General features: G+C 34.1%; 2 protein-coding genes across 2 annotated transcripts in view; one reads left to right on the forward strand and one right to left on the reverse strand.

Moving 5' to 3' along the window:
* LOC138308485 (structural maintenance of chromosomes flexible hinge domain-containing protein 1-like) overlaps nucleotides 1-15448 on the reverse strand; it is a 70702-nt gene extending 55254 nt beyond the window's left edge. The window contains 9 exon segments of the mRNA XM_069249482.1: nucleotides 331-433; nucleotides 1852-2015; nucleotides 2417-2536; nucleotides 2744-2882; nucleotides 6822-6958; nucleotides 7574-7656; nucleotides 8178-8336; nucleotides 8750-8828; nucleotides 15276-15448. Coding sequence (XP_069105583.1) covers nucleotides 331-433; nucleotides 1852-2015; nucleotides 2417-2536; nucleotides 2744-2882; nucleotides 6822-6958; nucleotides 7574-7656; nucleotides 8178-8336; nucleotides 8750-8828; nucleotides 15276-15437 — 1146 coding nt within the window. The 5' untranslated portion in view covers nucleotides 15438-15448.
* A 277-nt stretch (nucleotides 15449-15725) lies between these two features.
* The window catches only part of LOC138309862 (peroxisomal acyl-coenzyme A oxidase 1-like), a 33003-nt gene continuing 22058 nt past the window's right edge, over nucleotides 15726-26670 (forward strand). The window contains exons 1-4 of the mRNA XM_069251104.1: nucleotides 15726-15952; nucleotides 20344-20506; nucleotides 24004-24164; nucleotides 25105-25212. Of these exons, the coding sequence (XP_069107205.1) occupies nucleotides 15832-15952; nucleotides 20344-20506; nucleotides 24004-24164; nucleotides 25105-25212 (553 nt within the window). The 5' untranslated portion in view covers nucleotides 15726-15831. The remainder of the gene's footprint in view (nucleotides 15953-20343; nucleotides 20507-24003; nucleotides 24165-25104; nucleotides 25213-26670) is intronic.

A 26670-nucleotide genomic window follows, 5' to 3' on the forward strand; every position in this document is an offset into this window, starting at 1 on the left:
AGCACTGACAATGTAGAATCTAACAGTTCAATTTTCCTGTGTTAACAAACAAACCATTGACCACTTCTATAAATACAGAGTCCAAAATTTTCTTTTATTGTTTGTCCAATCGGAATTTTTTTATTGTTCTAATACAAATTCCTGGAATAGGAAATTTATTGTTCTAATTGTCTAACTGGAAATTTTCTTTATTGTTCTTATAAAAAGTCCAATCGGAATTTTCTTTATTGTTCTAATAAAAAGTCCAAACAGAATTTTCTTTATTGTTCTAATAAAAAGTCCAATCGGAATTTTCTTTATTATTCTATCTTTTTAAGGTCTGGACAATACCTCAATATCTATATTTTTGAAGGGACTGGGTGTTCGTCCTGTACTGACATCTTCTGTTCCTGTATTTCCCCTTGGGCCATGGATGTAATAATGATAAATATGCCTGTAAAACAATATCAGAACATGATGTTATCATCAACCCCACTCATTAGATACAGATGATTATATGTTAACTGTATCAAGCAAACATTTCTCGGGTAGGCATACTTTAGGCCTTTCACAATTATATAATTAGCTAAAGAATTAAGTCTTTGAGACACCTCGTTATACCAAATGTGAAGAATGAGCAATCGGAATTTTCTTTTACAATGAGTCTGGAATAAAAAGTCCAATCGGAATTTTCTTACTGTTTTTAAAAAGTCCAAGCTGTTCTGACAAAAATACCGCTTTAAAATATCGATTGCAATATTATAAAATATCATTTTTTTAATTGTTCTGTTTTTTAAGGTCTGGACCCGCGTAGCCACCTCAATATCTATATATTTTGAAGGGACTGGGTGTTCGTCCTGTACTGACATCTTTGTTCCTGTATTTTCCCCTTGGCCCATGGATAAGTAATGATAAATATGTCATGATCCAAAACAATATCAGAACATGACTTATCATCCACCCCACTCTTTGGGTACAGATGATTCTATGTTAACTGGGGTCTTCCCCGAACACCAACTCTGGGTCCCAGGGTGGGGTGTTTTCATAGGGGTTAAGGTGTGTTGATAGGGAGTTATAGTCACCTCCCATATTTACATAAATAGTAGTTATGTGATAAATAGAATCTTAGACTTGTGGCTATGTAACATAAATTTTATTATTTTTCATTAAATAATTTAAATAATTGTTAAATTTGATAAAGGCCATAGCCACTCATGTAAGATCCTCTATATAAAGCCTTTATAGAGCGCTTATTTCTCATTGTACCAAACTATTCAATATCATTGTTGTGTTAGAATTTGAATGGGCTAAAATAAGTATATTTACAGTAAGGCCAAAAAAAATTAATTCTTAGTTTCTCAGGCCCCGCCGCATCGACATTTACCCCCCGCACCAAAGTTTTTTATGCGCCATAACTTTAAAATTAAAATCGAGACCGCCGCATCGAACGCACTCCGCATCTTTCATTTCCGGTAAAAAATGGCTGCTGATGTCAGCATTTGCTCAAAACGGAATGTTTCCTCCCAGGATTATGTATTTTCAACTGGTATTCTTTGGATATAGTGACGATTGAGATATTTAAAAGCTGTTCTTAAAGACTGAGTAATATCGTAAGACACATGTGTAATAACACTGTTATGACATCAAATATAGTTTTGACATCATAATCTATATATGACGTTGCATATTGTCGCAGTAGACTGAAACGTCACATCGGAGCCAGATTTCTACTGTTTTATATATAGAAGAAATTACAAGTTTTACTTTTATTTCTATCAATTAAAGTTATGTGATAAATAGAATCTTACACTTGTGACTATGGGATATGAAATTTATCAAACTCGTTACAATTTGATATGCCACTCCACTTACGCGAGTTGTCGTGTCCACTGTTTCATGTGTAGTTTGAGGTAGGCCATGTGCTGTGAGTTTATTCCGTGTATTTCTACCACTGTAAAGTGGTCTCGGTTTTTCTCTTCCTCGATGACTTTTCCGAGGATTTCGTCCTCAGCGGGGATGTGGGATGAGTCTCCAGGCTAAAATAACAATTAACATATCTTATTAAAGGCATTCTGGTATTCAACATTGAAAAGTGTTCTTTTTCATATGAAATACTATTATCTTTACATATTTAACTTACAGGTGGTATGTATGTCTTACGGGATGGGTTCAAGAGAAATTCCAAATGACTTTGAGGACAGGTCACAGGTGTGATTTACACAGACAAAACCAAGTAGCTGCCTGGCAGCCATCTTGTTGACCAATTGGTCCCAAAATGCATAAGACACGGATGTAATTTCAGATATGTGCACCAAATACTTCTCAAGATGTTGTGATTACCAGATTTATTTCAAAAAGGGACAGCAGATAAAAGACAGTTAATTTATGAATTAATAAAGTCTACTTCACAATTCATTGGAAATTCAATCTGTCATACTTGTCTGTTTCGTATGTAACCACTATAAATAGCCTCTTGGTTTTTCTCTTTCATTTGGAACTCCTCTTTGGATATTGTCAGCTCATGCACATCCTTAGAGTCCATCGGTTTAGTTATCATCTGAAAAATATATGAAAAAGATAAACATTTATGTTAAACTGCCTGCAAGATAATTACAAACTCAAATAATTGTGCAAAATGCCCTGGACTTTTGACTCACTACACAAAACTGTATAGGTTTACAATAATTTTGTCCTATTAAGCACCTTTTCTTTTTTTCAATTTTTCAAACTCCACTTATTGGGTCAAATATGGTGATTTGTTTACCCGTGTTGAGTTTCCTATAAAGAAGATGGCCTGTTTTCCTCCGACGCCAAAGTAGGAAATGTCGCTGTTGAGTGAGAGTGGGGTGTACGCCGAAGACTGGAGCTGCTTTCTATCTTCATCATCATCACCCCCAAAGCTTCTGTAACAGTAAAATGGACTTACTTATTTATCCCTGAAATATCATAATGGACTGGGCCAGCCACTGAATAAGATGAGTCCAAACATTCTTCAGGGGGGAATGAATTGAGGTATTTACAAGAAAATAAAGATTCATTTCAGAACAGTCTGACCTCTTGTACATTCTGAATATCATGGTTCATCTTGTACTGTTCTTTTTGCATGTCTCTGTTCAAAAAGTAATTTGTGATTTTAATATATTGGGCAATAGTTAGGTATGAGCAATTGATTGATTACATATAGTATAAACTGATTGGGTTTTTTAATATCAATCATTTAGCCTACAATAACACAATTCTTAAATAACTTTTGTCTTGTTTTCTTCTTCCATTACAGTGTTCATCATATTAACTCATGCACCCCTGGAAATCCATAATGTACTGTTCCATCATTTGAATAAGAAGAATTCAAATGTGTATATAGGGTTAATGACTTATGTGAAGTGGGCCTGCTGTAAAACTTGTCTCAGTTAAGTGAGTTTGATGTAAGGTTTGAAGGAAACCAATTAACTGGTAAGACATTTATACATTCCAGATTACAACTTTTAGTTGCTGTATTTAAAGCTAATTAATTGAAAATATCTATAAATAGAAAATGCTAGCTATAAACTCTAAGAGAACATACAAAACATAACATAATCAAACAGTTCTGAACAAAACAATAAGAAACAAAACAAAACTAGAATAATCAATTCTAATGTGTTACCCAGGATAGATTTCTAATAATTATAATCCTAAAACAAGTTAATATGAACTATGGATACAAAAAATTTGGTATATGTAGTTGTGTAGAGGTAATCATGTTGAGATACTAAATGTTGTACATGCATCATTAGGAAGCAAGCCAATTATAACAGAAGTTAAATGGATTGATTAATTACATGTTAGGTATCTATGAATGCTTCAGAATTTTAGAGTATTATTTTTAGCTTCCCTGACTAATAGACTCAATTGACAATTCTAAATATGCAGGAATAAAAGAGCACCAGAAAAAGTGTCAGGCAGAAATGATGTCTCAATGACCGGTATAAATAATGTATGCTTAGGGCTATATGTGGTTAGACGTTATGGGATATATATCTAATGACAATAGATTTAATGACTGTTTGGTAATGGGATATATAGTTTTATTATATGACAGGTGTTTTTGCTGTATTTTGATTGGCTGATACCTTTCTCAGAAGTATTCATCAACTGCGATATCAGCCCCGAAACCGAAAGCACGCGAGGTTACTCGACTCAGTTCAGATACCCCTCGCGAGGCCAGTAACCTGTGTCAAAAATAGATCGAGGAAAACTCCCTTTAGATGTGACGTCATAATCACTTTTGACGTCAAGTCTTACCAAAATATAGTTTAACGGGAGTTTCCCTCATTCAATGACGTCGAATTAATCTATTGTGATGTCATTTATAATCAGCAACATATATTGCTGAAGGCAGCAAGTTTACTGCGATCAATGGTGATCAACAGCAAACTTCAATTGATGGAAAATGTTCAAGAATGCCAGTTGATGCAGCGATAAAATATTCCGGTTCTACTAGTCTAAAACATTAGCAAGAACCATTTGTATATTTACCATATACTACATGTTCATGTAATAGATAAACTACTTTTGTAAAAAGAATGTTTGCAAATACCATCCTGTTTATTGTAGTTAAGTCTTTTTGATGAGCCGGGTTAATAGCATGTACATGTCATATAATAAAACAGTTATCGACCTATTTTCAGGTGGATACGGTGAGTTATCAACCCTCGAAAATGATATATCCCGAGGCCGGAAGGCCTCGAGATATATCACTTACTCGGGTTGATAACTCACCGTATCCACCTGAAAATAGGTCGATAATTGCATACTATCACTACTTGTAAGATTTAATGACTGTTTGGTAATGGGATATAAAGTTAAATTTTATAATATACTGGGATAGTATAATGAAAGCTAAGAACTACATATTATTTCAAAATTATCTGTGTGAGAAAGATAAGAGGCATTTTTCAAGACCCCACCTACCAACATATATTTTAGAGATCCCACCTCCAAATATATAACTAATTAGAGATACCAAAATCTGAACATATTTAAGAGACCCCAACAGCCAATATATTATGTTTTAGAGACCCCATATCTAAATATATCACTTTTAGAGACCCCCATATTTAAACATATCAGGATTCAGAGACAATGTCAACTAATCTTGAATTATAACCTGTTTAAAGATGCTCCACCGCTGACAAATGGTATTTTTTCACTATCAAAAACAGAAGCAGACGATTCAGTATTTTTCTTTAGTTACAAAAGTTACTTACTTTACACCATTACCACCATTGAACAGTTTGACCTTCTAATTTTACTTTAAGTTATAAATATGAAAAATAATTAATTGCACCCCGAAAAAATTCTGTGGCACTATATCCTATATAGCATGAAGTACTGATTGCGCATGCATCAAAGGCAAAATAAATTATTTATTATTATTTTCTGTGTTAATTAGACATATATATACACCATTAAACACCGATTATTGTTCAAATGATGAATATCATTAAGCTCTGTCAGCGGTGGAGCATCTTTAAATCATGGTTGACCTAAAAAGAAGGCCTGATTTCTATAAAAGTGCCATCCATCTCTCCTTCACAAATAATTTTGCAAAAGCCCAAATTTTAAGTGATAGAGTTCAGTAGCAAAGCTGAATATCTTGGTAACTTATATCGAAGGAACTCATTAAGATCCAAGATTGAGGATCAATAATCCATCATTCATATAATATATTTAATTGAAATTTAATGATTTCATAATTAATGAGGACCCACAATGTGGTGGTAAATAAAGACAGGGGTACATAACTCACTCCAGACACCAGACTTTTAACCCAATGGTCCAAGGCTAGTGACAGAATGTCAGAAATATATAAAATATTTTGCCAATTTAACACCTTAATAAATGTATTCTCTTTGTACAAAATTATTTATTTTCCTGAATGAGAGGATTGTTTTTGCATTTTTGTATAGTTTATACATGTATAGCAGCTCTGCCACTGAACTTTGACCATCAAAATGAAAATTAATGTGTTTGATCACCTTGTAAAGACTCTGCAATTAACAAAAAGAGACGCGGATAAAACCTGGACTGTTACAAACACATCGAACATAACCAGGTAATAGCTGAATCCGAGAGACGATCCAATCAACAAAGTTTTAATATCATCAATTTTACCTGTAATAATTTTATCACAGTCATAGCTTTAGTAATTTGGAGTCTGTTAATATGATATATGACACAGCTTGAAAATTTATCTTTAAATCAGGGATTTGATTATGTGAAACTTGTTGATGAAATTTCACTGTTTTTACGCTTCTATCAAACAACATATGCCATATTTGCCGTAATTAGTGCACAGGGCACTTAATAATTGAAACAAAGGGGGCGCTTATTAATGAACAAAAAAAAAAAGTTGTGGACAAGTCAGCCATATTTATTTATTTTTTGTACTCATGATACATTAATCTGTTACAGTAAACATGCATATGCCTTTTATCCTTTGAGACACAATGTCACATTATCATGTCGTGATTAACATTGTAAAACACTTGTTCATGTTATATGGGATATAATTCTGGTGTTAGAGGCATCACATGTTGTTAAATCCATGGGATGGGGGCTTTTATACTATTCCAACTCTTTTCAAGAAAAGTGGTCGCAAATAGGGGGAGGGGCACTAATTATGGCAAATATGGTATAATTACTGTAAATACTGTTATGGTTATATTTTGAGTAAAACATTGTGAAAATAGGCTTCAAAAATACATTAAAAAGTCTAATTAAAACTGATTAATATTATTTTAGTATCAATCCTGGAGATTTTTCTACACAAACATCATTTGTTTACAAAGATAACTTACACTTTTCCTCGTTTGTCCTTGCGGATAAATTTTGAAAGACGATAAATAGCCCAGTTGTTGAGTTGCCGTGGTGTCATCCCTTTTCCATTGTCGATGACGTAGACGCAGTTTTTACTAGGGTTACCGTCATCAATGTGCTGTTAACAAAGTCATTTGAGGATTAAGGAACAATTGAATTATGACTATATTTATCCTGTGAAAAACCAAGCACTAAAATCTCTATAAAGTTGGTGCCTAACTTTATAAATGTTCTTGACATTTACTCAGTGATTTCGAGAAACCAAAATAATGTGGGTGATATACGACATGCAGTTGAAAAGTCATTCCTTCCAGTGATTGTAAACTCATATTTTGAGGTGATTTTTGTGAAGGCACAATATCTGGAAGGTGGGACTAACCGACAGGAAGATGTATGTTACAAACATCTTGAAACCCCCATTTTAAGCGAGGACTATTTTACCTGATTTTTTGGAAAAAATAAATTGGTAATTTGATTGTGAATTTCCGAAATCAATTGTATTTCAAGAATTTGAAAAGAATTTGGAAAAGTATCCTTATGGAATAGTCTGATAATACTAATCACTATGATTAACAGTGAAAGTAATTTGACCAAAAAAAATTGCTATCCTGTCCCTTTGCCCCAGTTTTTGTGCTATTATGTGGTATTCATAGAAAATGAAAAAAATATGTATATCTGAAATGATAACAGAGAATCAATCAGTCACTTGATGACTCTCCGATACCAAACCTACCAGGCGTATTTCTATGGAGCGAGATCCCAGATTGTTGGATGTGGCAGCTAAAGCATTGTCAATTAGCTCCGCAAAGGCATAGGCTGGAAATAAAAACTCAATATTTCAGATATAGTTACCAGAAAAAACATTGGAGCAACAAAATGCAAGACAGAGAAAAAGAAGGTGGAGCTGATTGATGGATGGACAAAACCTTAATTCATATTGTCCGGTGAAAGGGAGAATGAATTTATTTGTATACATCACACATCAGCATCTTGGCCGTTTCAACAGTTCCAAATAAACATTCTTTAGAAGATCATGACAAAACTTTGCTTGATCCCACCTCTGGTCACCTAAGGGTTTCCTTTTTATTATATAATAGTGTTTGTTTCCTAACACGTCTCTTGTATTTTCTATTGTTAATTCTATATCACATGACTGCTTTATGTGTGTCTTGAAACCTTAAAATTTGCTAAAATATTTCGTCTACCGGGTTTCGGATTAATTCTTTGCCCCATAATAATCATACTTGTAAAATGTACAAGCATATTTTATTTTACTTTAGTAAGAATTTTCAATTAAATAATGTATAACAGAAATCTGTTCAAAATAAATGCCTTACGGAGTGGATTTTGTCCTTCTGAAGCGTAGTATTCATACATTCCACCTTTGACAATGGTATCGTAATGTGGTAAATAGCTGACTCTTTGCTGTGCAGGGGCACATAACTCCTGCTGAATGTTCCGCAATATGTACAGGGTGTCTCCTTTGTCGATAATATCTGCATAAATAAACAAACAAACCTTGTTAAAATTGACAGAGTTGGCAATGGAATGTTACTTTTAACAGTTTAATATTGTATTTGCAAAATTAAGGTAAAAAAACTTCTATTATAATTTAAATAATTTGTCTTAATTAAATTTCAAATGTTGCCGATACTTTTTTTTCAAGTTCAAAGCCATATTATTAATTTTTCATAGTTTTTAAACTAAATCAGACTTTATGAATGGCAAATATTTTTTTATTTTTTAATTTGTTTTGCAAGCTTTAGTGAGAATCCACAATACAGATTCACACAGTTTTCAAACAATTTTAGATACATGCTAGTCTTTCCTATAGAAAGTTAAAGAACAGACTTGTTATGATGAATTTATCAAATCTGGTATAAAAACAAATTTCATATCAATCACATACCCCAGGAGTCGTCATCTTTAATTTCTTCTCTGTTGGTTGTAGCGATAACAAAATTCTCTGATTTCTTTATCTCAAGTGCCTGACAATACAAAAGACAAGATTTTAAAATGAGGCGGTCGGAATGAAGACTAGGTACTCTTTTGTACTACCTGTTGTGCATGTGCAGAAAAATAACATGTCTAATGTTACAAAATCACCTATTGATGCTTAAAAAAAGTTACAATATCATCAGCAATTTATGTAGGATTTTTAAGGTGAGTCCAGCACACTAAATTTCAAATTTTGACGAGTCCCAGTACAAAGAAATATAGAGGGTTCTCAAAATTTTGGTGAGTCCTACAGGAAATTGACGAGTCCTGGACTCGTCTAGGCAAGTCCCGTAAATCACTGAATCATTTACATCTTTCACAAATATTATGATTACATTGGATTTCCCTCAATCTGCAGATCGACCCACACAATAACGAAGCTGATATATGAATATAATTTATGTCGAGTACTCTGATATGGGTTGGGTATTTTGGGTACCGATCTATAAGGGGACTAGATATTAGATTGTACTTTTGAGATATTACAAAATTTGTTGGTGACAAATCAGTGCTGCTGTTTGTTGCAAAATATCCATATCTCATTTTGTCTATATACAAGCATTTTGATATTACTTTCTACAATACAAGCATTTTGATATTACTTTCTACAATACAAGAATTTTTAAGATATATTTATAATATGAATCTGCTATAAAAATGCTTCTCTTCCGAGATTGGGAGGAATTTTCAGTCGATAAAGCGCCGTTTCAAACCAGACTTACAACGAAGACAAAGCCTGCAGATACCTTTAGCAGATAATTCATTGGATACTCAGTATGTGTGATGTTTTTCTAATATACACAACCTGTCACACCTACCGGTCTGAGGTAATCGGTACATATTTTAGGGTTAGGGTTTGATTGATTGGTCATATTTAGGGTGAGATGTGATCTAATTATTACTCAGGAGAGGGGTAATTACCGTTGGTAACCATGACAACCTGCAATAGAATGTAAAGGTAATTATATAATTATGGTGATCCGTGTGACCTGACAGAGAAAGCAGTCTATATACGCACAGAATATTGTTTCAAAAGTAATCTTACATCGCCGACTATATCAAAAATCAATCAACCCTCCATTCGTCTTGTATTTATCTTGCCACATTCTCCTCTTTTTTGACTAGGTCAATGTTAAAATAATGACCAATTGAATTGCGTTATATACAATAATATAAATAACCGTTGTAATCTATTCTTCTATCCATCAGTAGTCATTTTGGCCCCGGCGTCATCGCTATACCACGGGACCTCTACACTCTGGAAATAAAAAGAAAACAATAGATGTAAACACAAACATGTAGACGAACACGTTGTGGTAGTGTTATTTCGGACTGAAGAAGGCCCTATAGTGGCTGAATATATATTCCATAGAAATGATTTTGATTTTACTTTGAATTTATATTTTGGCCTGTTATTTCGGATTATTAATATACTAGTTTTATACCGTTTTCCTCATTATGAAAAAGAAAACAAAGTAATATGAAATGTAAAATTAACATGACTGGTTAATTTCTTATCGTAAAGCCAGCAATACATTATGTATTCTGTTAAGTATTCAACGATAAAGCAGCTTGGTAAAATCACATAGTATTTTCTTATCATATTCGTAAAAATTACGGTTATATTACGAATAGTAAAGTTATGTTACGAGTTGTAAAGTAAATTACGACTTTTTCTCAAGCCTGGCCCGGAGGCTATATTCTTCACCGGGAGGTGTGAAGACTCCTGCTGTGCGACCATGCCTCGCTGGCACAGCTACTTTACCTGTGTCCGGCCGGCTAACTGGTCGGTCAACGTCCCAATATTCTTACTGTGGGCATTTCTTGTTTATTTGTTTACATTCAATAAAGGCATCTTTTTCAGAAATATCGAGAAGTTCAAGTCGCATAATATATATTTCGTCTTCATGTCCAGCAAGTTTTCGTTTCTATAAACTTAACGTAAATATGATTCATTTTCAGTAAAAACGTTCATATGTTTCATTTAAAATATTAATTTCAACACAAGACGATACGTACATCATGAGAATATAGTACCAAACAGGTAGCGAGTTGTCCTAATTTAAAAAAAAGTGTGTATAACCAGACACATACATAATTTATTTTATCTACGTCTCTGTTATATTATGTCTACGTCTCTGGAATAACTCACGGGGAAATCACAACCATTGTAAACTAAATCACAACCAGTGTTAACTAAGCAAAGTACCTTGCCGCGGGCAAAACGTTACGAAGACAATGAGGGATCACACATACTGATAGCAGGGAAAGCCCTCCTGTGGTTTGATTGACAGCCACAGGTACGCTAATTAGTAATTGATCCATGTCACTGCAACTCACAGGTAAAGTGCCCGAGCAATTTTATTCTGATTCTTTTGCAAAAACCTCTTTTCTCTTACCTGATATACTACCATTAATTATACCCCGGCAACCGGTAGTTCACGCTGGGATTTGGCAGTTTTACTTATTTACAAACAACAACAAGACAATACTTCTGTTTAAATACGGAATGAATTTTATTCAGATCCGTTTACAAAAACTTCACTTCTCTTACCTGATATACTACCATTAATTATACCCCGGCAATCGGTAGTTCACGCTGGTATTTAGTAGTTTTACTTATTTACAAACAACAACACAATACTTCTGTTTAATTCCGGAAAGAATTTTATTCAGATCCTTTTACAAAAACTTCACTTCTCTTACCTGATATACTACCATTTCTTATACCACGACAATCGGTAGTTCACGCTGGGATTTGGCAGTTTTATTTAGTTAAAAACAACAACAACAAGACAATGAATTTTATTCAGATCCTTTTACAAAAACTTCACTTCTCTTACCTGATATACTACCATTTAATTATACTCCGGCAATCGGTAGTTCACGCTGGGATTTGGCAGTTTTATTTAGTTACCAAAAAACAAGACAATACTTCTGTTTAAATACGGAATGAATTTTATTCAGATCCTTTCACAAAAAACTTTTTTTCTCTTACCTGATATACTACCATTAATTTATACCCCGGCAATCGGTAGTTCACGCTGGGATTTGACAGTTTTGTTTAGTTACAAACAACAACAAGACAATACTTCTGTTTAATTACGGAATGAATTTTATTCAGATTCTTTTCCAAAAAACTTCACTTCTCTTACCTGATATACTACCATTAATTATACCCCGGCAATCGGTAGTTCACGCTGGGATTTGGCAGTTTTGTTTAGTTACAAACAACAACAAGACAATTTTTATATTACATTCCGGAATTAGTTTTATTCAGTTTCTTTTCCAAAAACTTCACTTCTCTTACCTGATATACTACCATTTCTTATATCCCGAGAATCGGTAGTTCAAGCTGGGATTTGGCATTTTTATTTAGTTACAAACAACAGCAAGACAATACTTCTGTTTAAATACGGAATGAATTTTATTCAGATCCTTTCACAAAAACTTCACTTCTCTTACCTGATATACTACCATTAATTATACCCCGGCAATCGGTAGTTCACGCTGGGATTTGGCAGTTTATTTACAAACAACAACACAATACATCCGTATAATTCCGGAAAGAATTTTATTCAGATCCGTTTACAAAAACTTCACTTCTCTTACCTGATATACTTTCATTAATTATACCCCGGCAATCGGTAGTTCACGCTGGATTTGACAGTTTTGTTTAGTTACAAACAACAACAAGACAATTTTTTATATTACATTCCGGAATTAATTTTATTCAGTTTCTTTTCCAAAAACTTCACTTCTCTTACCTGATATACTACCATTTCTTACATCCCGACAATCGGTAGTTCACGTTCGGATTTGGCATTTTTATTTAGTTACAAACAACAGCAAGACAATACTTCTGTTTAAATACGGAATGAATTTTATTCAGATCCTTTCACAAAAACTTCACTTCTCTTACCTGATATACTACCATTAATTATACCCCGGCAATCGGTAGTTCACGCTGGGATTTGGCAGTTTATTTACAAACAACAACACAATACATCCGTTTAATTCCGGAAAGAATTTATTCAGATCCGTTTACAAAAACTTCACTTCTCTTACCTGATATACTACCATTAAATTATACCCCGGCAATCGGTAGTTCAAGCTGGGATTTGACAGTTTTATTTAGTTACAAACAACAACAAGACAATACTTCTGTTTAATTACGGAATGAATTTTATTCAGATCCTTTTACAAAAACTTCACTCCTTTTACCTGATATATTTCCATGATTTATGCCCCGGATATCGGTAGTTCACACTGGGATTTGGCAGTTTTATTTATTTACAAACAACAACAACAAGACAATGCTTCAGTTTTCGGAATGAATTTTATTCAGATTAAGTTACAAAAACTTCACTTCTCTTACCTGATTAAATACAGTACCATTACTTATACCCTGCAACCGGTAGGTCACACTGGAATTTTGCAATTGTAATGGAAAAAAAAACAATAGCAAGACAACATATCTGTTTCAGAATGATTTAATTTGAGATTATTTAACAAGCTTCACTCCATTCACCTGACATACTACCATGACAGATTGATGTCTCGGTAACCGGTAGCTCATGCTGGGACCTGGCACTTGGCCAGTTCTGGCTAGCTGAAACACAGGTAAGCCGTGCGCTCAGCCGTGACCGACCCTGGCAGGGGGCCAGTACCTAATCGACGGTGACTGCTGGCAGGGAGCCAATATCTTCAGCGACAACTCTGAATTTTAGATGACATTTGTCTGAATTTTAGATTACATTTGTCTGAATTTTAGGTGACTTATCTGAATTTAAAAAATCGTGTCTGAATCTTCAGAATTTGTCTGAATATAATAAAACTAGTCTGATTCCACAAGGAAAGTCTGAATAATTCAGATAAAACGTAGTAATTTCAGACTTTACTATCTCCTAGTGACTGTCAACAGTGCAACACTTGCGGGGTCTCTGAACTACCATTTGGGTTTATACTTAGAGCTACATGACTAACAAGGGTTTGTGTCGTTCTAGGGGATTGTCAGGGCTTAGGGCTTAGACCAATCCATAGGAAAACCCCTAGTTTTCCCGCACCAGTGTCGTAAGGGGATTCCCGTCACGGGGCCTTTATAGGGCTTAGACAATCCCCATAGGAAACCTATTTTACGCAGTTTTTAGTTTTTATGGTCCCCCCCCCCTCCTTTTTAGAGTTTGGTGAAACCTTTGGTAAGGGTCGGTTAGTCCCCCCCCTCCCCGATAGGTTGTTTTTTGTAGGACTGTGGTTTGGGGAAAACCACATGGACCTTTAGTTGTTATTTCTGTAAAGCTTATCTAATTTTAGGGTTTTTTTACACTAAAACCTAATACGAACGACAGTATGCTTTATTCCTGTTCCATACTGGGTACGTTTTGTTCCTACATCAGGCAACTATGGTAAAATATTAATTCCCTTTCTCCACGTCCTAAAATATTACTTTTGTGATCCCCCTTAGATATAAATAGAATTCGTTTATTTTCTGTAACCTGTATTTAACTAGTTTGAGTTTTTTTTTTTGTTGTTATTTGGAACTCGTGTCCAGTGCTCCCCCGCTACATCCCTAGAGATCGAAACCTGTTGTGATACAGGCCCCTTTAACCTTGGGAGGACACGGGAAAATCCGGGAGAGGAATTTAGTGGGACGACTGGTAGACCTCAGTTTTTGTAAATAACTAAAAAAATTACTAAATAAACGAATCCACGATTTTGGGGAAACTTTATTTATTTAAACATTATAAACGGGAATCAACAGTCCCCCGGAGGTCCGCCCCTTGCCGGGTTCCTCTTTGTTGTGGAAAACAAAAAACCCCTATATCTGTTTTAAGTGCAAGGATCCCAGTCTGAGCAATCATATTCCAACATTTAAACAACATGGTCACAAAAAGAGGTAGCAGGATCGGACTGGGTGGAACCTCAGTCAGTTAAAGTATTTGGCTAGTGTTTGGAGGTCACTGGTTCGAATCCCGGTCTGGCTGCTACATTTTCATCCTCCTCTCCTGTTACAAATCTAACAAAAAATTATTTCTAAGATTAAGAATCTAACACAACCTGCCAATATCAATGCAAAGCACTTATTTTGAATTGAAAGAGAAAATGCATGAGTAGGTTCAGTGCAAGAATAGCTGGCAACTTTGATTTCAGTCTATTAATCAATGATAGTGAACGGGTGAAACCACAACACTCAATGTAACTGACTGAAGTCTGTTTCTTTTTTGTTGCACTTTGCAAGTATTTTCCTTACTTGCCATCAGCTTTAAACGCTCTCAAAATGAACTCACTGATAAATTCTCTTACATTTTTCCAATGCAAGAAAAGTGATGCACTTTTACGTTTTGCATAAAAATGAATGAACTCGGCCATATCCTCCTTCCACAGACAAATTTGTTTGTAAACAAATGAGCACAACGTGCCTCAAAACGAAACCTCACCTCACGCACGCGTGCTTTGAAATCGACGTAGGTGAAAAGACCTCCAGTTGGGATTTTGATTTCGGGAACATCGCTGTCTCTTCGATCAAAAACATAAACGAATGCATCATCATCTTCTAACTGTGCACTCGTATTCCCCACGCTTCTCCTGGAAGTCGCCATTTTCCAGGGGTTGCGCGCGCTGACAAAAATGGGAATGAAATTGCCCGGATGAAGAAACGGGAGAGGCCTTTCAGGGGTAACTCAACATTCAACTTTCATTTTAGCTCAACGCATATTTTAAACGGTTTCATACTTTGATTGTAGACCTTATATCTAAAGCTCGATGTAAACATATGCTTTATTTATTCATTTGTTTTGATTTATAGGTGAACTATATTATATAAAACCTGATTCTATGTACTTTCTTTTCTTGTTCTTTCGGAACCCCCCAGTACTTTACACTCGCAAGCGGCTAAAGTCCAAATGTCAGGGGACGACGAGAGTTGGTAACTTGGATTGTAGTTGTCGAGGGTTTGCATACCTGCACAGTGAGTTGACAGGAGCAGACGAGACCATGGCATCAAATGTCAACCCCGACTTGTTGGCGGAAAGAAAGAAAGCAACTTTTGACAGAGAGACCTTGACAGATTTTATATTTGGAGGAGCTAAAAAGAAACAGAGAAGACGAGAATTAAGTATGAAACAATTTTGTTCCATTTTGTTTAGTTGTTATACCCTTATGTAGTCAGACAGACCAGTTACATTTGTGCATGTTTATTTTGTTGTACTGAAGCGCAATTAATTTCATGGTAGAGCCATCCGGCTAGTGTTCCGAAGTACCGGGTTTGACTCAGTTTGAGCCCCGGCCTGGTCGCCATACATTTTCTCCTCTCCTGTTACAAACTTGGCCAACAAAAAAAACAAGAAACAAAAAAAATAAAAAAATAAAACATGATATGACTGATGATGTCATAAGTAAGTGCCTCATGTGTCTTGGAGGGCATAGACTCTGAAAAAGGAGGAATGGGTGTAGCGGGTCTGAAAAGGATTGATGCAATTGGTGACCAAGTAATATATATATTTAACGTTAAGTTTTATAGGCAAAGTTTCAATAAACTAGCGCTCGGACGTCAATTCATTATTTTGAGACCTGTGCAAACATCTTTGCAGTTATAGTGATTGTTTTATTTGATTTACATCCTTTACTTATTCAGCGCCAGTAATTGTCCTATGTTATATATTATTATATTGCGACCTCGTTTTACAGTTGTTCACCAGAAGAAACGCATTAAAGTTTATTGCTGTCTAATTTGAAATATGTTTGCGGTATTTGTCACCTACTGGAGCTTGAATTGTCAAATCAATTAAAAACCCCAATGGATTTATCTGTAAAATTGTTTGTCTACCTGATGATCAGTTAATAATCATATCATAACTTCTTTATTATTTCAATTTACACGGATTATAATGATCAAATGTTACAACTGTAACCTTCTTAAACTTCATTTGTAAAGAGACTTGAGAGAATGTCTTCAAATCAAATTGTTTAAGCCGGAAGAAGATGTCAATGATACTATGACAGAAGAGAAAAATTGTTGTTTAAGCAGGGGTTGAGGAAATGTACTCGTCTGTTCTCCCAGATAAGTGGATTATGCAGTCAGAGAAATGAATGTTGACAGCATACTTGTTTGTTGGACGAGCAAAAACAATTGCTGACGCTGATTATGACCTGGACCTTAATTATGTTAACTGTACAATGTATGTCTCGTTAATCACTATGACAATCAACTGAATACAGCTATAACAACACTAACATACAGTCACATATGCTTAATTCACTGGAAAATACAGATGGCAAGGGAAAATACCGTTCAGACAAGTAGATTTTTAGAGGAGCACTTATCGGACACACGAGTACATTTCAAAGTTTTTCCACAGCCCTGTTAAACCAGGAGAACATGATATTACTATGACAATATCAGAAGTAAAACAGTTTAAAATAAATATATATATTTTGTTGTATTTTTGCTGAACCAATTAATAAATAATGATATGAAATGTTGAAATTGTTTTCAATAGGAAGGGTTACCATTTTACAACATTTTATCTAATTAAAATTTAAAATTCCACTTCACTACAATGTACAAGTCTAATTTTAATTATATTACAACTAATCATCAATTATAAATTGATTATCTTTGATCCTTTCTGAAGACTAATTAGTATACTTGGCATTAAAGGCCCAATATCCGCATCTTTCTTATTTTTTTCATGATTTAGAAGAATGTTGAAAAAAATTTTTGTTGTAAATCATGCAGAGACAGGACTAAATCGAAGTCAAGATGAGCGATTATGATTCAGAATACTTTGATAAAAATCAAATAAATATTAAACATCGCTAGGTGGGTCCCACTTAGTCAAACAAGCCGAAGTTAGCCGACATTGTAACGTCGTTGCCGAGAACGTCATGTGACTACCGTTACTACGTAACGTCTGTCCGAACTCTTCCAAAAGTGGGTCATGAACTTTCCGACTTCCGTTCGGTAATAATCGTAACTTCTATGGCGGCCAGTTTAAAATGAAGGCATGCTTACTTTTATCGACTTTCAATAACTGCTGTACTAAAGTTATTAAAAAAACCGTTACAAATATTCTTTAAGATATCTTAATTTCAACTACATCTACAAATACTAACAATATCGGAGTCGAATTTAACTTGATTTTTTGTTGATAGTTACGTATAGTGTGGCTTTAATTTCTTTCACTAATATTTCATACCAAGTCTAGCTGAAATATGAATTTGAAAAAGGCTGATTTGTTAAAAACTTCATAGTAAATTCATTTTCATCAATACACTTAAATGCAGTCATTTTTTATGATCCACTGAGAATATTCAACAGATACATATATATTATGCATTTTAGATATACATGTATTGAATACAAGTTGAATATCTATGTAAAACCCTGTATTACCGGTACATATCTTTATCAGGTCAGAAGGTAGGATGATATTTGATGTGCAAGTATTTACAGTAGCTGCAGGGTAAACATTTTATCAATCAAAGCACAGGTCAATATCTATGACACTTTAACAGACATTTCTGAAACAGGTTAAAATCAAGGATGTTCTTTTTTATATTCCTGAGTTGGGTCAAAATCTAGGACGCTCTTTTTTGAAAGCCCTAGTCAATCAGGTCAAAATCTAGGACCCTTCTATAGACAATCTTTGGTGTTATACACAATACATAAACTTTGTACACTGGTTATCTAAGAGATAAAAAGATAATCCTATGGAAACTGTACACATACTCATTTAAAGGGACAATTCAGTCTAAGAGTACATTTAAATTTGCACATATTTCGGAATCAAACCAGTTCAAATAGAAATTAGATTAGTTGGTTTTACTTTGATATGCCAGAAAAGTCCACTGTAATGAAATGTTCAAACTCGCTAATTACTGTCCGCCATTACACATAGTGGTTGGATGTCTTGTATGCTGAACCCTGACCCTTGCTAGTGTAGTAAAGAAATTTTTGTCTAGAACTACTCAAATCACTCTTACAGTAGTGTGTTTACGTTATTAGGTGCATGTTCTTGTCTAAAAATAATTTCATATAAATTTCTCAGTGGTTATGTATTGCATTTGTTTAACGTGAGTGATTTTGGCTTGGGTATGGGTACAGCATACATGTTGTACCTGCTTAATCGTAAATAAAAATAATTGTTCAACAATTTGGAATTTCAACAGAATCAATTAAAATACTTAACAATGTCGTGAGATTTGTCAATATTTCTTGTTATATGTTTCATAAGGAATGTAGAACAATACATTTATGTCATATTTTTCATCGTGGTTATGTAACAGAATACTGTTTCTGAATTTTCCCTTTAATACACACGAACTGGAGATATTAATGTGTGTACTGGTAGGTGTCTTTCATTGGTGCTGATTCATTTGGCAACATTTATTACATCTTAAGCCCTCCACTGACAGCTGCTTCACATGGGTTTAAAACCTAGGTAGATGTTTTTTCCCAGGTACTCTGGCTTTTTTGGGAGTCTGGTATAGAAGGTGGAGCACATTTTATTAGCAATCTAATCATCGACCCAGTCTAATCCCACTGTACACCTCCCTCCCTTTTCAAAGTCTTTGCCCTTGAAGACATACAAGACCCTTATACCACCACAGTAGGTATTTTAGTTAGGCACCAAATTTCATGAAAAGGAAATAATGTTGTAGCCAGACCAAGAATCGAACCTGAAACCTTTGAACACTTATGATATAACACGGAAATGTTCTGAATATTTCCATATTACCACATTTATCTCTATGTTATAAATTATATCAAATTATAACTAATTTGATACAATGTATTATAAATTTATAAAATTCTGATATTGAACATTTTCAATATCATCATTTTCAAATCAAACGAATTTACATTTTCAAATATTAAGGAAGTCGGTAACAACATCTTGTTGGTTTTTCAGTGTTGAATCAACTGCATGGTTGACTGGTTTCGGCACTATAGGACTCACTGTTATTTGAACAATTTGAAATTCAAGTAAAGTCTCTAAAGTAAGAAATGTTTTTAATGCCCGGGTCCTATTTTTCTTGAATGCCACATTTGTAAGATGACCGGAGACAATGTAAAAGTCATACCAGGGCTCGAACCCAGGGACCTCCGAACACGATCAGATCATCTATCGATTGAGCTAGCTGGTTGCCAATGATAGACCCATTTCAGTCCCACTACATTTGAAGTATAATAGAAATAAACAAAAACATTTTACACAACAAATTAGAGTGTGTATTTATCTGTATATTGTACTGTAAGCCAACTTTCTTTCATGGCTACTAAATTTCACGATTTCCATTTTTTTAAAAATTCATGAAGATTAACATTCATGAATTTAAAAATTGTCCGGAAATTCCTATTGGAAGCAATGATGTAAATGTCTATTTGTGGAGACAAATTTTTGCAAACTTACTTGGATCGCAAAATTTGTGAAAGAAAGTTGGTCTACAGTACCTGGTACTTTGATGCTTTATTTTGTAAAATTTATATTTTGTTATTCACAGAAAATGCTATATTCAGTGACCCAGAATACAAGACTCTGAAACCCTGGGCTTTCTGTACGAGAGAAGAGCTCAACTCGACCCATTTACAGAAGTTCAGTATAATACAGCGGATAGAGAAAACTCTAAACATTACAGGCCGCGATGAAGCCTTCACTGTCAGACAGTAAGTATAGCATGGTTAAGGATAAAAGACTGTTTTTCTAACATTAATGTTAGAACAAATTAGTCCTACTTTCCAGTGTTTTGTAACCTCATAATCACTGGAATTGAGGTGGACCGATTGATGATATTCAGTAAATCAAATCCATGTCATTTTGGTATATGGAAATCTCTGTATACTGTAAACTAACCTTTTTTCGAGACTACTAAAATTTGTGATTTGCATTTCAAATCTAGTTTGTGAAGACAAATATTCTTGAATTTGAATAAATCCCTATCAATAAACCATATTCAACCCAATAAACGCCACCATCCCTATCAGCGCCCCTTCCCCTTTTTAGGCTTCAATTTCACTTACTTTGAAATAAATTTGAATGAAATGCAGACTGAAAATATTTAAAATTGTATTGATTTCCTTACTGATTTCTTTTGCAAATTGATTTATGACTTACTTTGATGAATAATATTATGAAAGGCTAGTCCAAATTTTTTTCTACTATGCGCTCCCTCATTTGCTTTATTTTTGTAAGCGCCCTAGGCACTAATTGAGTCAAATATGGTAAATTTTATAGATGCTCTTTCGTGGAGATGAACTTGACTAAGTAAATCGCTTGGGAAAGGAAGTGCGTTTACAGTAAACATGTATACCGGTAATATCATGTAGAGTTCTATATAAGATCCCCTATATCCTATCTTGTAGAATTCTATATAAGATCCCCTATATCCTATCTTGTAGAATTCTATATAAGATCCCTATATCCTATCTTGTAGAGCTCTATATAAGATCCCCTATATCCTATCTTGTAGAGTTCTATATAAGATCCTCTATATCCTATCTTGTAGAGTTCTATATAAGATCCTCTATATCCTATCTTGTAGAGCTCTATATAAGATCCTCTATATCCTATCTTGTAGAGCTCTATATAAGATCCTCTATATCCTATCTTGTAGAGCTCTATATAAGATCCTCTATATCCTATCTTGTAGAGTTCTATATAAGATCCTCTATATCCTATCTTGTAGAGCTCTATATAAGATCCCCTATATCCTATCTTGTAGAGCTCTATATAAGATCCTCTATATCCTATCTTGTAGAGCTCTATATAAGATCCTCTATATCCTATCTTGTAGAGCTCTATATAAGATCCTCTATATCCTATCTTGTAGAGTTCTATATAAGATCCTCTATATCCTATCTTGTAGAGTTCTATATAAGATCCTCTATATCCTATCTTGTAGAGTTCTATATAAGATCCTCTATATCCTATCTTGTAGAGTTCTATATAAGATCCTCTATATCCTATCTTGTAGAGCTCTATATAAGATCCTCTATATCCTATCTTGTAGAGCTCTATATAAGATCCTCTATATCCTATCTTGTAGAGTTCTATATAAGATCCTCTATATCCTATCTTGTAGAGTTCTATATAAGATCCTCTATATCCTATCTTGTAGAGTTCTATATAAGATCCTCTATATCCTATCTTGTAGAGCTCTATATAAGATCCTCTATATCCTATCTTGTAGAGTTCTACATAAGATCCTCTATATCCTATCTTGTAGAGCTTTATATTAGATCCTCTATATCCTATCATGTAGAGTTCTATATAAGATCCTCTATATCCTATCTTGTAGAGTTCTATATAAGATCCTCTATATCCTATCTTGTAGAGTTCTATATAAGATCCTCTATATCCTATCTTGTAGACTTCTATAAAAGATCCTCTATATCCTATCTTGTAGAGGTCTATATAATATCCTCTATATCCTATCTTATAGAGCTCTACATCCTATCTTGTAGAGTTCTATATAAGATCCTCTATATCCTATCTTGTAGAGTTCTATATAAGATCCTCTATATCCTATCTTGTAGAGTTCTATATAAGATCCTCTATATCCTATCTTGTAGAGTTCTATATAAGATCCTCTATATCCTATCATGTAGAGTTCTATATAAGCTCCTCTATATCCTATCTTGTAGAGTTCTATATAAGATCCTCTATATCCTATCTTGTAGAGTTCTATATAAGATCCTCTATATCCTATCTTGTAGAGTTCTATATAAGATCCCCTATATCCTATCTTGTAGAGTTCTATATAAGATCCTCTATATCCTATCTTGTAGAGTTCTATATAAGATCCTCTATATCCTATCTTGTAGAGTTCTATATAAGATCCTCTATATCCTATCTTGTAGAGCTCTCTATATAAGATCCTCTATATCCTGTCTTGTAGAGTTCTATATAAGATCCTCTATATCCTATCATGTAGAGTTCTATATAGGCTCCTCTATATCCTATCTTGTAGAGTTCTATATAAGATCCTCTATATCCTATCTTGTAGAGTTCTATATAAGATCCTCTATATCCTATCTTGTAGAGTTCTATATAAGATCCCCTATATCCTATCTTGTAGAGTTCTATATAAGATCCCTATATCCTATCTTGTAGAGCTCTATATAAGATCCCCTATATCCTATCTTGTAGAGTTCTATATAAGATCCCCTATATCCTATCTTGTAGAGCTCTATATAAGATCCCTTATATCCTATCTTGTAGAGTTCTATATAAGATCACCTATATCCTATCTTGTAGAGTTCTATATAAGATCCCCTATATCCTATCTTGTAGAGTTCTATATAAGATCCTCTATATCCTATCTTGTAGAGCTCTATATAAGATCCTCTATATCCTATCTTGTAGAGCTCTATATAAGATCCCCTATATCCTATCTTGTAGAGCTCTATATAAGATCCTCTATATCCTATCTTGTAGAGCTCTATATAAGATCCCCTATATCCTATCTTGTAGAGCTCTATATAAGATCCTCTATATCTTATCTTGTAGATCTCTATATAAGATCCTCTATATCCTATCTTGTAGAGTTCTATATAAGATCCTCTATATCCTATCTTGTAGAGTTCTATATAAGATCCTCTATATCCTATCATGTAGAGTTCTATATAAGATCCTCTATATCCTATCTTGTAGAGTTCTATATAAGATCCTCTATATCCTATCTTGTAGAGCTCTATATAAGATCCCCTATATCCTATCTTGTAGAGTTCTATATAAGATCCTCTATATCCTATCTTGCAGAGTTCTATATAAGATCCACTATATCCTATCTTGTAGAGTTCTATATAAGATCCTCTATATCCTATCTTGTAGAGCTCTATATAAGATCCTCTATATCCTATCTTGTAGAGCTCTATATAAGATCCTCTATATCCTATCTTGTAGAGCTCTATATAAGATCCTCTATATCCTATCTTGTAGAGCTCTATATAAGATCCTCTAAATCCTATCTTGTAGAGCTCTATATAAGATCCTCTATATCCTATCTTGTAGAGCTCTATATAAGATCCCCTATATCCTATCTTGTAGAGCTCTATATAAGATCTTCTATATATATATATATATATTGCAGAGCTGTATATAAGATTCTCTTTATCCTATCTTTTAGATCTCTATATAAGATCCTCTATATACTATCTTGTAGAGCTGTCTGTCCAAACGAGTACTACGGTCTGGGTGTCCACTCCCACATGTTCATACCAACCATTGAAAAGCTCGGCACAGAAGAACAAAAAAGAAAATGGCTGCCACTAGCTAAGAACTTCTCCATTATCGGGACCTATGCCCAGACAGAGCTAGGCCATGGTAAGACAAACAGATGGAACCTCAACCTATATATGGAGTTATTGCCCTTCTTTTAAAGCTGTTAATAAAATTGTATAGATAATTGAGATTTCAAATTGAATTATTGCCATTTCAAACTGTTTAAAATAAAATTATATAAATTAATGGGATTTCAAATCTAGGACCTATTACCTTCTTATTTAAGTTATTAAGTCAAAGTTTACAGATAAGTATTTCCATTCTACTTTCAGTTTCCCGTTTAATCTATGTTAAACAAGATGGGCAATATCTGCCTATGAACTCCAATCTGGTCAAACGTATGAATATCTAACGTTTCCGCCGCATCACTGACAATGTATTCAATGTATACTTATGCCTATACATAACGGTCAAATTATTTTAAAAGTGGTTTTAAAGTTGTGTAGTCTAATGAAATCTAATAGTATTATCGTGTTGACAAGATCACTTGTATTAAAAAAAACGTCATCGCATAATTTTCATTTGTTCGCTTGTTTCAAACCGTTTTGTGTTGAACTATATTCAGAAGTTGATGCTATTGCTGTTCCATCTATTGAACTTGGTGACGTCAACACTAGCGCAAGCGGGAAATTTAAAGGATATACGTGTGTGGTTTTGAATTCGAATGATCGTAATGGAAATATAAGTAATAAAAACGGGCGCCATGAATATTTATCTTCCTTCCGGATGGGCTTCATATCAACTGTATGTCCAATCTGGTAACAGTTTATTGCTTAAGTATTCTAGTGAATGTTAAGGCGTTATGGCCCCTTATTAAGTATTCTGTTAGATATTTACATTAATATTTTTTAAGCCTCATAGGCATAAATTTTTTTTTTTTTTTAAATTGTTTCCGCTTTTAATATGTTGTAATTTAATTATTGAAATTTCTTTGAAACAAATAAAGTTTTGCTTAAATGAAATTTTGCTGTATCCTTCCAAGGTACATTCCTGAGAGGGCTGGAGACAACTGCGACCTTTGACCCCAAAACACAAGAATTTGTGATTAATTCTCCTACAATCACCTCCATGAAATACTGGCCTGCCAATTGTAAGTTGATTAAAGCTGATATGAATAGGTTAATATGTCTGATCATCTTTGAGCCTTTTGCCTCAATTTTAAAATATAATTTCTAAGCCATGTCTATGCAAAAGAAATAGTTTTTCTCCAGCAACATACCTTTATTATGATACTGACCATAACAGTTGTTTGTAGAATATAAAGACCACAGACATTATACAGTTGTTGACTGGGATTGAGGGCAACAGATGATTTGTTGGACCTGAAGACAAACTGTTTGGCTGAGGCCAAAGGCAACAATTTGCTTGAAGGTCAAAGAAATCATCTGTTGCCGGAAAACCCAGTCGATAACTGTTTTGTTATACCCATTGACTCAAAACAATGCATTGACATCACGAATTGTAGGTGTGACGTCACTCCGGTCCAACAGCACATTTTAACAGTCGATTTTAACAGTTCTTTGGACCGCTCGACGGAACAGTTCATTTATTGGCATTTTTGTCAATAGAGATTATATAGAAATGATTGTATAGGGGTGTAACAATATTATTTGTGGTGTTTGCTAGGTCTACAAAATTCTGTTTTGAGTTGAATAATTAATTTTATCCCGCGAAACACATTTGCGGGGGATATTAAATTGGGCTCTGTCGGTCTGTCCATCCGAGATTTTTTTTCTGATACATGCTATAACTCTACTTTCTGTATACATCAGACAAGTGCCCTAGTTTTCCCTTTTGCTATTGCAGACCTTCCATTTTTGATTTTTTTTTCTGTTATCATGGAAATTTGGTCAAAAATACCTAATTACTGTTTCCTATTGCTTCTGGACTATAACTCCAAAACCGTTCAACGCAGCTCCATGAAACTTTCTGAATATATCAGACAAGTGCCCTAGTTGTGCCTTTTGCTATTCCATATGATGTGTTTTTCCTGTAACCATGAAAACTTAGTCAAAAATACCAAATTACTGTTTCTTTTTGTTTCCGGGCTATAACTCCAAAACTGTCCAATGCAGCTCCATAAAACTTTCTGTATATATCAGATTACTGTTTCCATTTTGTTACCTGATGTTATTTTTTTCAGTTTTACAATACTCACATACATTTTAAGTTATACTTGAATATTTGTTACTTTGACCTTGATGTATTTGGGATTTTATACCAACTGCGGGGCACGGGGAATAATGCCACGCTTTCGGCTCCGTGTTTTTAAATCCGACTTTCTGTCGGCAGAATCTTTTTCTTCATATACTACGATATTTTCTTCATATTATATGAAGAAAAAAAATCTGAGAATGGCGCGAAAACTTGATGTTATCATGACGTCACAATAGAGACGTCATGATTTAGAAAAAAAAATCCATAGGAAAATTAATGGAATTGTATGTTTAAACGTATTTTATATTATCAAGAAGTCTAAAAAAGTTAATTATAAGCATTGATGTAACTTTTTTTTAACTTCATCGGGTTATGAAATAAGATTTGTTTG

This window comes from Argopecten irradians, chromosome 15 (genome assembly GCF_041381155.1).
Source record: "Argopecten irradians isolate NY chromosome 15, Ai_NY, whole genome shotgun sequence".
NCBI classification, from domain to species: domain Eukaryota; kingdom Metazoa; phylum Mollusca; class Bivalvia; order Pectinida; family Pectinidae; genus Argopecten; species Argopecten irradians.